General features: G+C 64.2%; 2 protein-coding genes across 2 annotated transcripts; one reads left to right on the top strand and one right to left on the bottom strand.

Annotated features, from left to right (window-relative positions):
* Positions 1–3,847: 3,847 nt before the first annotated feature.
* MNEG_7448 (Fimbrin-1) lies at positions 3,848–7,371 on the bottom strand (the record flags this gene model as incomplete). Its single annotated transcript, XM_014044079.1, has 8 exons — positions 3,848–3,982; positions 4,169–4,192; positions 4,366–4,518; positions 4,933–5,853; positions 6,185–6,263; positions 6,581–6,720; positions 6,938–7,178; positions 7,307–7,371. 8 exons carry the CDS (start codon positions 7,369–7,371, stop codon positions 3,848–3,850), a joined length of 1,758 nt encoding a protein of 585 aa, XP_013899533.1.
* Positions 7,372–8,512: 1,141 nt separating this feature from the next.
* Positions 8,513–11,156, top strand: MNEG_7447 (U2 small nuclear ribonucleoprotein A'; the record flags this gene model as incomplete). The annotated part of the gene is made up of 8 exons (XM_014044078.1): positions 8,513–8,636; positions 8,770–8,810; positions 8,994–9,123; positions 9,424–9,482; positions 9,653–9,972; positions 10,131–10,169; positions 10,491–10,554; positions 10,794–11,156. 8 exons carry the CDS (start codon positions 8,513–8,515, stop codon positions 11,154–11,156), a joined length of 1,140 nt encoding a protein of 379 aa, XP_013899532.1.
* Positions 11,157–12,186: the final 1,030 nt, after the last annotated feature.

The raw sequence follows: 12,186 nt of genomic DNA, 5'->3' as shown, positions 1-12,186 counted from the left end.
TCGAGGTGCTAGCTGGTCAAATGAGTCCAAGTTCCCACGAAGAGTTATAATCCTTGTACTTGCGTGCACACCCCGTTCAGTGATCTGATGAGCTGGTTCTGGTGGGGCAGCAGGTGCGACCCAGTGGGCGCCCGCAATATAAAAATGCGAATAGCGATCCCCACTGTGTCCTGAGTGCAGTCAATGCGCAGAGGGCCCGATCCCCCGCTCCTTTAGATGCGTGCACCCCGCTAATTACACAAACACACACACACACACACACACACACACACACACACACACACACACACACACACACACACACACATGCGCGTGCTCTCGCTTGCTCTTGCATACAGGGTGATGACCTCAACCGCCTTGTGCAGACCATCCTGACATCCATGACAAACAGCGCGCTGGCGGGGAGAATCACGATGCCTGTAATCGACAGGACCACGTTTGGCCTGAAGGGCACCGTCCTCCGCATCGGCTGCTCAACTCGGGCCGCCGGCATAAGGCTGCCAGCCGAAGGCTATTACCAGTTCGCCTTTGCCTACCGCATCAAGCCGTGAGTGGGACGACCGCGCGCGCACCCTCGTTTTTCACAGCAGTGTCCCCATCAGCCCCTTGTCAGTTGCGCCTGCCTTCGTTCCCCTGAGGGCATGCAGACGCGCCCGCCTCGTGGGATCCACTGAGCGTTGGCGCCCCGTGCGCCCTGGGCTGTTTGCCCCGGCCTTCGCAGGGTTTTGTGGGCTTCGGGGTACAATTGCCCCTCAAGCTTGGCTCCATTGTTATGGTTCTTACACCCAAACCACACATCACGCCATCATGGACATGCACCCGTGACCGCACGCTTCACGCAGGCCGTCGATGACGACCGTGGCCACCGCACCCAGTGTGCCAGGGGTGCCCGGCGGAGTTACCGGGGTGCTGACTGCCGCCTCCAACCTGGCCTGCGCGTGCCGCAACACATACCGCAACCCTGTCACTGGGGCGGCGATCTCCTGCACCTGCTACTTCGCCGACCAGTCGCGCGCGAGGTCCTGCACAGGCGCTGAATTTGGCCAGGCGTCGCGCCTCTGGTATCGCGACTGCTGAGTGTGCAGGCGGGCGCCGATCCGCGGCAAACCTCGAGGTAGCAAAGGGGAAGCGCCCCACCGGGCAAGCTGTCCGTGCCTCATGTGATCGCCACAGCAATCTAGTTGGGCTGTGTGTATGTGCATACCTCGCCCCAGGCCCGCCTGCCAGCGGGCTCCAGGGCGCTGCAATTTATCCTGCCCTAGTGGTCTCCCTGCGTGCCGTAAACGGGCCTCGCAGAACGTATCTCATCATGGCACAGCTGCGCAAAGCAAGCGTCACGGTTGATGTTGTCCCCCTGCCTCTGGTCTGCGCTGTGCCCTCACTTCTGCTGTACGCACTTCTGATGTTCATGTGCCGTCCACATGATAATGATCCTGTGCGCCCCTCCCATTCGTGTGTGCCCTTGAACAGCGGCATCTGAATCCCACCTCTGCTCTTGCCGCGTGTGCAGCGTGCAATGATCGCCGCGGCGGCGCATACCAAAGCGCGCTAGAACTTGAGTTGTTGCTCATGCCGGCAATTTTGCGCCCCCTGCCTCCTCATTCCTGCGCCTCCCGCCTGCATGCAAGATTTGCCTTACAACCCAGCTGATGGTTCTTCAAGCTGGTCTTTTACCTGTGCACACTGCACCGCCCCACAACACACACAGCCGCTGCTTCACAATACTGCTTTCCATGCCCCTTTTGCTGCTCGCAAACTGCTTTCAGCAGGGCGCAACGGGCTGCCTGTTTGTCATGGACCCTCCCTCGAGGAAAGTGGGTGGACACATGGACATGGGGCATACATGCCTGGATTGCTTCAACATATCAAAAAGTGCCTCTGCTGATTTTCATACAGTGTGTGCCGCTGTGCATCAGCTATGAAACCACCCACCCATTTGCTGGCTCTGCACAGTTAGGATCTAATGCTGTGTGTTTTCACAAAGAGAAACGGGCTTGGTCTGTGCGGCGTTTATCTCACCACGTGAGCTCGCATGTTCCACCACCAGGCGCACTTGTTTTTAGGTTCGAAGCCATCTCACCGATGCGACAATGCACGTATGGTTGTAGCGGCCGACCGGGCTGCGCATGTCACTCGCCCGAGGGTTGCATGCGCCATGCTGACCCGTTTGTGCAATTGGCCGTTCACCGCAACTCATCAACACATCTCGATGCGGTTCGGAGCTGCCCACACCCAACAGCCACTCCACACCATTGGGCTGAAGCACTTGCTGGCAACACATCTCCGTGCGCGTGCGCCGAACCCGCTGTTCGAGCCCGGTCTAGGACCACGAAACGTGTGGTGCATGCCTGTCGTTTGCTATGAGCCCTGGCATGGTCTGAATCACACCGATTACATGGGTGGTCGCTTCAGCTTCCTGGGAAATGTTAGCCCCACCACCCTCAAGGCCCTCACAGGGGTTCGACTCGTCCTTCGACGGCCACCCATCGGCACTCGGGGCCTGCGGCCATGCACTGGCCAGTTTCCCCTCACCTGATTACGCACTTGTGCAAACTGGCGCGCTCTTTGGTTTCCCGCACGTGCTGCAGCCGCGGCGCTTTGCTGGGGCGGGCGGCTGCTCCGCGGCGGAGCGAAGGGCGGGCACGCGAGCGTTGTACGGCGGTGCTGTATATGCGTGGTTGGCGCTCCTGGCACGACTGGCCTACGCCAATAGCAGTGTGCTGGCTGATGCTCTCCCAAATGATGTGTAAACCAGCCGGACGAGGTTTCGTGTGGTCCTTAATCTGGGAGTTGGGTGCTTTCGTCTGCTGGGGTCGCCGCTGACCTGGCGCAGCCTGTGCGACCGTGCGGATATAGCAGCGCCACGTGCCCCACGACTGCCGCTGTTGGCCGAGTATGCGTGCAGGCTGGGCCAAGGTTGAATCTGTGGGGTGCGCCGGTAGGAATAGCAGCTCCCAGGGGAGACCTTTGCAGTGTGGGCCATTGCAAATCCCGCATGGCTGCACTGCACCCTGCGGCCTTGCCCTACCCGGGAGCCCCCCACGCATGGTTACATAGCAAGCTGCATCCTTGTAACGGCGAGTTTCAGCAAGCAAACAGCAAGCAGGCGCTTGCAACAGAGCAAGCAGGTGCTTGCACAAACAAATGCCCAAACAGACGTCCGAGCGTCGCGGTAGCGCGCTTCCAGGCATTCATTGCTGCATGCATATGCAACAAAACGCCTGCAGATAAAATGAGTAAAACAGCGCCCCAACTGCGGGCAATAAAGGACCAGGTTGCCGCCCTGCGCTCGCTGCTGCTTGTCAAGAGAGCGAGGTCGCAGCAATGCTAGCTGCGGGTGCGAGGTGCGCATTGTTGCAGCGCACGTGGGGGCCACATTGGCGCACAGGGGGTGCGGCAACAGGGGATGGGCCGACGGGTGGGGTCGACAGTGTGGGGGGCCTGTCCTGAGCGCTTGTGACAGCGCGGGGCGCGGGGCGCAGCCGCAATGGGCCAGACAGAGTGCCATTGATGCGTGTGCGAATGCGCGGCACTGTCAAGCGGTAAATGCGGTCGAGCGGGCGGGCGTGGCGGCCTCGAGAGCTGCCGGCAAGCTTGGTAACAAACGCGTGGTTGCAACGCAGATGTGCAGCTCCTGCAAACCTGCGGCTGGGCCTGGTGAACGAACAGAGTGGGCGCGGGGTGCGCCTGCCGCGGCTCAAAACGTGCGGCAGTGCGACAAATGGGTTTCATCAACGCAGAGTGGTGATATGCATTCCTGTAGCTGCTCTTGTCGCGCCCGCTGCTGGGGGGTGCGCAAGAGCCACGGGCCCTGCGACGAACATGCATTTATGCTGCCTGTGGCTGTCTAGGCCTGCCCCTGCTGCCGCTGCCGTGCAGAAACTTCTGCCTGCACGTGCTGCTGCTGCTGCTGCTGACGCCGCTTCTGCTGGTCGAAAGCCATCAAAGCAGCAAACAGCACCAGCATCAACCGGGGCTGCACCTGCGGGGCGCGCCATTGGCAAGGGGCAAGGCCGGCAACAAAGGCATGATCAGCAAGCCAGATCTTGACGCCGGAGATGAAGAGCGATTGGGGGGTTGTCCGGATAGCCAAGATGAGAGGCGGCGCCCAGAGCCCAGCGCCAGCACTTATTGGAAGAGCCGCGCTCCCACCAGACCACACGCCCACCTGCAAACCCACCCACTCATCCACCTGCGCGTACACAGGCGCACGGGCCCACACGGTCGCGTGCACACACACACACACACACACACACACACACACACAAATACACACACACACCCACACACAAACACACACACACACACACACACACAAACACACAAACACACACACACACACACCGCCAACCCCCTTCCACCCACCGAGGTGACGTCATTCCACAGCAGGAACGTCGACACCCCAATCCGCCGCGCCACCGCCAGCGCGTACCGCGCATTGGCCTCGCGCTCCGCCGCGTCCGCACCGGGCGCTATAAACGCGGGGTCGACGCAGCCGGGCGAGACCGCGCCGAGGACCTGGCATGTCATGGCAAAAGGCGTCGGTGGTCAGATTAAGGAAACGGTCATCGAGCTAAGGTTCTGGTTGCCAGGGTCGGTGAGTTGGCTCAGGTTTTGATGATCGAATGTAAAGCACCGATGACATTGACATGGGAACGACGTTGGGCGACGGCGGGGGTGGCAAGGGGCAAGAACGCGCAGGCTTCCCGCAGGCTGGTTGGGCGGCCGAACCAGGGGTGGTGGTGCATGGCGCACGTGTCGGGGCTGCTGGGCCGCATGTGTGCGAAGCTGCGACGGCGTGCAAGGTCAAAGGGGCGCAGCCCGTGTTTGACTGGCGAGCATGCGCCCAGGCGCTCAGCACGGAAGGTCGCTGACCGGGAAACAGGCCGGGTGGGCCGCCGCCGCTGCAAATCCGTTCTTGCAAATCCGCACCTGCAGCACCGCCACGCCGGTCGCCAAGGAAGGGTCCCTGAAACTGCCGAACAGCCGCGGCGCGCCCATCCCACCCGGCCCCGACGCATCCGCCTCCGCGCCCGCCCGTGGCGGCAGCGGCAGCGGCGGCACGGCAGCTGCCGGGCGCCTTCCTGCTAGAGGGTCGTCGCCCAACACAAGCTCCTGCACTCGCAGCTGCCCGTCCTCCTCCTCCTGCTGCTGCTGCTGCTGCTGCAATGCCTGTTTGTCTTCCGCCGCTGCCGGCACCCAGGGTCCCTGCAACCCCAGCATCTTGCCATTGGCCCAAGCGATGATGTCACCCTCCGTCACCCTCAGAGGCCGCCGCCGCTGCTTGATGGAGCTGGAACCAAACACCAGGCTGCCGCCGACGCCGCCGCCCGCCGACGACCGCGCCCCCCGCGGCGTCCCCGCGCCGCTGCCCCCGCAGCTGCCGCCGCCGGGCGCGCCGCCGCCCGCGCTCGCGCCGCCGCCGCAGAAGCTGCTGGTGCGGCCGGCGCGCGGAGGGGAGGGGTGGCCGGATGCGGCGGAGGCGGAGACGACAGCAGCGGCGGCCTTGACGGCGGCCGCGGCGTCGGCGGCAGATGCGCTGATCATGTGATGCAGGTGGCTGCTCATCCTTTCCGCGCCTGGCGCATCCGCGCCGTCCCCGCTGCCGCTGCCCTCCCCGCCGTCGCTGCTGCGCGGCGCGCGCTCCGCGCCGCCGCTTTTGTCGGGCGGCCCCGGCGTCCCCGGCGCCGGGGGGTCCTTCGGCGCCCCCGCGCCGCGCGGGGTCGGCAGCAGCGGCAACGCGGGGGGGCCGCCGCCCGCCGACAGCGGTGCCGCCGAACGCGGCGTCGACAAGGGCTGCGGCGCCTCGTCAGCATTGCGGTCGTCATCGTCGCCGCCCAGTGACTCAAGGACCTGCAGCGCGCAGCGTAAGCGTTGCTCATTGCTTGTCAACTAATACGATCCAAGGTAGGGTGGAGACTAGAGGCGTTTCAGTAAACCTTTCCTTGATTAATTCCTTTTCCCCTCGTTGCTGGCGAGGGTCTGACGTGACACCATTCTAAGGTAATGTAGGGTGGGCGTCGGCGGCCCTGCGGCGTCATGCGCCGCACCGCGTGCCTGCACAGTACCCAGTCACCTGACTGACAGCTATCACCGAGCCCCAGACCACCGCTCAGATCACAGCACTCCCCACAAAGCCTAGAATTACCAGCTCAGATGTTAGATCACGAATCTCAGATCGTACCTGCAGGACATGGAATCGCATGAGCTGGTAGACCAGCGAAAGGATGGGCTTCCGCCGCCCTGCTATGATGTCATGTGGCCTGTTGAGCGGCACAGGTGGCGCGATACAGTGTTAGCACTGCTGTCAACAGCATTTGGCTCATGGTTGACCTCGATTCGAATTGAGAAACACAAAGTGAAACTGCGCGGGCGGCTGCAGCGCCCAAGCGGGCAGCCAGGCGACGGCTGGGCCAAGGTGGCGAGCAGCCAGGTGCACAGCGCGCTGCTACCACTGACGGAAGGTTCCTTCCGCGCCAAGGAGGCCGCTGAGCTGGCGAGATCATCGCGATCCGCGGCCCCATCTAATGACCCACTCAGCGCATGCCAACGCGAGGAGTGGGGGCGCGCGTGCGCGCACCCCATGGACACGAGCCGCAGCCCCAGCGCCTCCTGCGCCGTCTCCAGCAGCAGCCCGCAGTTCTCCAGCCCGCGCGGCAGGCCGCCCGCGTCCCGGCGGAACGGCGGGCGGTTGGCGAGCGCCCAGTTGACGCAGCCGGGCTGCGAAGGGGCGGCACGGTCGGCCGCAGCGGCCGTCAGATTGGTTGATGATCTCGAACATTGTAAGTGTTCCCAATCACAGCTGGCTTTGCTGCCGCGTCGACCGCTCCCTCGCCAGCCTGCAATAACTTGACATCGACACGTCTACGAAGCCAAGCGCGGCGATCACACCAGGTTTGACCGGATCGTTCGACCCGGTCCCAGATCATCCGCTCACCTGCAGGTGGTCGAGCACCTCGAGCAGCAGCCAGCCGCTGCGCACCTCCGGCCCAAACAGGCTGGTGCATTTGGTGGGCAGGCCCAGGGAGTTGAGCCACATGCGGAAGGCTAGCTCCTCCTGGCTGATCCCCGGGTCCTCCTCCGCCTCCACCTCGTCCTGGTCAAAGCAAATGTTTGACCACGCGCCGCTGCCGCTGCTGCCGCCGCCCTCCAGCGCCCCCGGGCTGCCGCCGCCGGCGCTGGGGCGCGGGAGGGGCCGCACGGGTGGGGCAGCCGAGGGCGGGCGGCAGGGCGAGCGGGGGCCGGGCGGCGGCGAGGGCGGCGCGAGGGGCGGGGTGGGGTCGAGCGGCTCCGCTGCTGAACTGACAACGCCATCGCCTGCTGCTGCTGCTGCTGCTGCTGTTGCTGCTGCCGCTGCTGACGCCGCTGCATCTGAGAGCCTGGGGTGAGCTGTTGTGGCTGTGCCCATGGAGCCTGGCCCTTCCCCATCCTGACTGGGGCTGGGGTCTGTTGTGAGCCCATCACCGGGTGACAATCTCTGTTGCGGCAGAGATGGGCTTAGCCCTGTGGTTGTTGGTTGTGTTTGTGTACATGTGTACGTGCATGTGTGTGTGTACATGAGTTTGCATGTGCGTGTGTGTGTGTGTGTGCGGGGGTGTATTGTTGATGCTGGTGGCCGCGTGGTGCGGTGCCGCAGCACAGGGGATTGGCAGCAAGTGCGCGTGCCGCAGACATTTGCTTGGCACTGAGGGAGCTGCCTTGTGGGCAGCCATGCAGCTGGGCCAATAATTGTTCAGTTTGCTGGATCTGATGCTCAGCCACGCATGATGGGCGCACAACGGCGAAGCATCGCTCCGGCCCATGGCCGCAAATGAGTGGCGCCTGGCGGCTGGATGTGTGCGCGCAGAGGCCCACCTTGGGGTGGCCCCTCCTGTGTGTCAGCCGGCGCCCCATGCCCAGCAGCCGCGAGCACCGTAGTGCGCGTGCGAAGCTCATAGCTGTATCCCGTCAGCCACTCGCGCTGCTGCGGGCGGGCGCCGCCGCTGGTGCAGCACAGCTCGACTTCGTCGCTGTCATGGCGCGAACCGCCGCCGCTGAACAGCGCACGCAGCATTCACTGCACGGTTTTGGATGCAACACCGTGTATCCCAAGGTTTTAGTTATGGCGGCTGCATGTGCCACTGATGCGCGTTTTGCTCGTGTGCTGCAGCACGGAGAAGTGGTCCCAAACAATTTGCTGAGCACAGCTGCCTCCCATGCTAATACAAACGATATGTTGTGTCTGGACTGTGACTGCGATCGAGCCCACCAACAGGACACCAACCACACACGAAGCTGCACACCGTCGCCAAGCCAGTCATCAGCACTTCCGCATGCGCAGGCGACCCTGGGACGTGCAAGCAGCTTGCCCAATCCTAGTTTCTGAGGCTTGTTGCGCCATAGTCCCATAGAGAGCCAGCCTGCACCAGATCGCCCCACATTCTGATCTTGCCGCCTCTTCGCGCAGTCAGCATCACTGGGGCCACGACGTTAATCAAGGTGTTCTGAGTAGTGCTATAGTTGGCGGGACGCAATGGACGGCCGTGGCGCGGGGAGTGCCCTCGGGCCCCGACTGCTGGGCCGCCTCACTGCGGAGCTGATCGGCCGCAGCCCGCAGTACATGAGCTGCATCTCATATTATGAGATCGATCTGCGGGGTGAGACGGGCGTGCTCTCACTCAAAGCGGAACGCAGAACATCGCACACCGCGCCCTACACCATGCCGCAGCAGCATCGCCGCACGTGCGTTTCACCGCCGGCGCTTCAACATGACGCGCCATCGCCCCGCAGGCAACAAAATAGGCGCGATAGAGAACCTTGGGGCTACCGAGGTGCGCACCCAATCAAGGTCCAACCATGCCCACCCCCTTGAAACTCGTTTTGGCTGTGGATCACGTATTACATCTGCACAGTCAGCTGCTCGCCACATCATTTTCTCCAGCAAGTTCACCTTAAATAGTACCCCGCCGCATGCGTCTCGCCTCGCACGCGCGCACACGCACGCGCCCCCGCAGAACCAGTTTGACTCGATCGACCTGTCAGACAACGCCATCGTACGCCTGGAGGGCTTCTCGCGTCTGCCGCGCCTGAAGGTGCTGTATCTCAACAACAACCGCGTCGCCAAGATTGCGCGCAACCTGCAGGGTGGGCGACAACGATTGGGGGGCGCGCTGCCAGCGTCGCGGCACAGCTGGCTGCCCGGGGGCGAGTAGGGGCCGAGTTTGGGGGCAGGCGGCCGCCCCGACGCAGCCGCAGAGCAGGCGGCTGTGTGCGCAGCAGTTCAGAATGTCAACCAAAAGCAGTTGCTGCCTGGTGTGGTGGGCGCGTGCCTTAGTGGCTGCGACATGCGTTGTGTTTTCAGGCGGCAGCTTTGCCAGCGTCATCGCTATCGCCGCTGCAATTGTGTGATTGTCGGCGCCCGTCGATGATACCTCTTCCCCGCAGAGTCAATAGCAAACCTGGAGACCCTGATATTGACCAACAACCGCATCGCCGAGCTGAAGGTGCGGGGAAGCCGGGGCACAGCTTCCGCCCGCCTTACCACTGTCCGGGCGGTCAGCGGCGCCGTCATCAATGAGTTGCTTGTCAACTAATAGCAGGCCTGTGGGAGGCGCGCGCCTGGGCAGCGGGTGTGGCAACGCAGACAGCATTTGCGCAATCCTGTGCGCGGCAGCGGCGGCGGCGGCGGCGCGATGACAGCAGGCGTGGGGCAGTAGGAATGAGCAGCTGCGGCGGCAGCAGCAGCAGCAGCAGCAGGCAGCAGCGGCAGCGGCGGCAGCAGCGGCGGCAGCAGCGGCAGCAGCGGCAGCAACAAATGCAGCACATGCAGCAAAAGCAGCAGAAACAGCAGACGCAGCAAAAGCATCAAAGCAGCAGCGGCAGCAGCGGCAGCAGCGGCAGCAGCGGCAGCAGCGGCAGCGGCGGCAGCGGCGGCAGCGGCGGCAGCAGCGGCAGCAGCAATGGCAGGAGCTCAGGCGCTGGCCAAAAGAAGCTGTGGCTGCACGGCCCATGGGCGCAAACACACGCAGCTGCGACCGGCCGCCCCACAGCATCAGGTGCTTCGTGTGATCGACGCCCCTCCCCCCCCCCCCACACACACACCGCCAGGACATCGACCCGCTGGCGACGTTCCCTCGGCTCACACACCTCAGCCTGGTGGGCAACCCTGTCGCCTTGAAGGGCCAATACAGGTGAGCGGGGACGGCCCAGGCACACGCGCTCGCGCATGCGAGCGCGCGCATGCGTGTGGCGTCCGAGCAGAAGCCGCACTCATGGGTGCATGTGCGTGTGTGGACATAGCTCTGCGCGCGCATGCACCTGTGCGCGCACACCCCGGGTGGGTGACGGCCCAGGCGCTTCTACGAGGGCGGCGGCCTAGCGCAGCGAGGCACTTGGGGCAGCCGCCGGCGGAGGCATTGAGCATAGAGGTGGCAGGCTGCCCTGAATCGCGGCCTCGGCGCGCTGCCGATGCGAGCCACTGAACTGAACGCGTGGCCGTTGCTCTCGCGCAGGCTGTACACCATCGCGCGGCTGCCCAAGCTCAAAGTGCTCGATTTTAAGAAGGTCAAGCAAAAGGTGGGCAGAGATTGGTTTGAGTACGAATGAACCTACTTTGCAAGGGGCGCAGACGGTGACACAGGTCGCCGCCTGGAGGCGAGCTTTTCAAGGGTGTGTGTGCCGAGAGCAGGCTGCGGCCAAGCTTGGCCGTCGTCGCCAGGGGGCGCCTGCCGCGTCAGCCGCGCTTCACTCTTGCGCCAGGCCGGCCAATTTCATTCCCCGCTGGCACAACCTCGCGTTGCCGGCGCCTTGCTCAGGAGCGGGAAGCCGCGGCGAAGCTGGCGGCGGACGGGCTAGGGGCGGTGGCGAGCGCCTCGAAAACGTTTGAGCCTGGGGAGGGCCTGGAGGCGACCAATGGCAGCGCAACCGCAGAGGAGGCAGCGGCGGCGGCGGAGGCGCCCCGCGCGTCCGCGGCGCCGACGGCTGAGCAGCTTACGGCGATCAAGGCGGCGATCGCAAACGCGCAGACACTGGAGGAGGCGGAGAGGCTGGAGGCGGCGCTCAGGGAGGGGAAGCTTCCCTCTGAGCTGGCGGCGGCGGGCGGCGGCGGCGGTGGTGGGCAGCAGCAAGAGCAGGAGCAGGGGCAGCAGCAGAATGGGGAGGCGATGGAGGAAGGCTGAGGGCAGCGGGAGGGGTGGGAAGCAACGGCAGCGTTGGCAGCGTGGCGGTTGCCAGTTGCGCGCCACGCACAGCTTGTTCTGCGTGCAGCACGCCGCTATATCGCGCCTGCGATACCAAGGAATCCGTTTTCGACTCTGAAGCATGCACAACCATGTAAAGTGCACGCGCCTCTGTGTGAGGATGCAGGCAGGGTGGCTGGGTGCATGGGTCCAGGTGTGAATGGGATGGCACTTGTGACACTGGGCGGCAAGCACGCCATGCCGTTGCGGCAATGAGATATCATGAGCACCGTGCTTAAGCATAAGTAACATCTATACGATTACAATGAGCAGTTTTGTAAAACCTGGGCTACCACAAATGCAATGCTGGCGACGTTCACGGCTGATCTCAGCTTCACGCGCAGACGGCTTTTCAACCTACTACTCCGTGAATCTCAACGTCAGAGCTATGTCGTGGCAGCTGGCCATGAGTCCGCAGGCAGTGACGGCGATGCGCCGGGAGGTGATGTTGACATTCAACCTAGGCCGCCGCAGTCGCAGCACGACACGCAGGCGAGGCGGCCCCGCAGCACGAGCAGCGGCCAGGTGGCGCTGGTGCAGCTGTACCCGCAGCAGCGCAGTTGGCTGTCGCCCAGACACCAGCGGGCGCGGCAGCAGCAGCAACAGCAGCTGCCCGGAGCGGCCTCGCCACACGAGGTGGCGCAGCCGCGGCCCGCTCCCCAAGCGCGTGTCGAGCATCAAACAGTCGACGACCCCATCCCAGGACTCGATCGGATGGCGGAGACGCACAAGCAGCTTGCTCAATCGTCAACCAGGCACCAGCTGCAGCCAGCTCCCAAGCAGTATTCGGGCCGGCTCGCGCCGCCGGCGGGCGGCCCGCCGCAGCGGGCCGGTACCGGGCCGGCGTGCCCTGGGGTCCAGCGGCGGCAGCGGCCGCAGGATGCGCGGGCGCTGAAGCAGCTGTTGGAAGGGGCGCGGTCCCTCGGCGACCTCTCCCGACTCGTCGAGGCGATTCCGCGCGCCCCTGCGC

The sequence above is a fragment of the Monoraphidium neglectum genome (assembly GCF_000611645.1).
Source record: "Monoraphidium neglectum strain SAG 48.87 unplaced genomic scaffold scaffold01316, whole genome shotgun sequence".
In the NCBI taxonomy this organism is placed as follows: domain Eukaryota; kingdom Viridiplantae; phylum Chlorophyta; class Chlorophyceae; order Sphaeropleales; family Selenastraceae; genus Monoraphidium; species Monoraphidium neglectum.
Note: the sequence above shows the minus strand (reverse complement) of the source record. Positions and strands in the feature narration are given on the sequence as shown.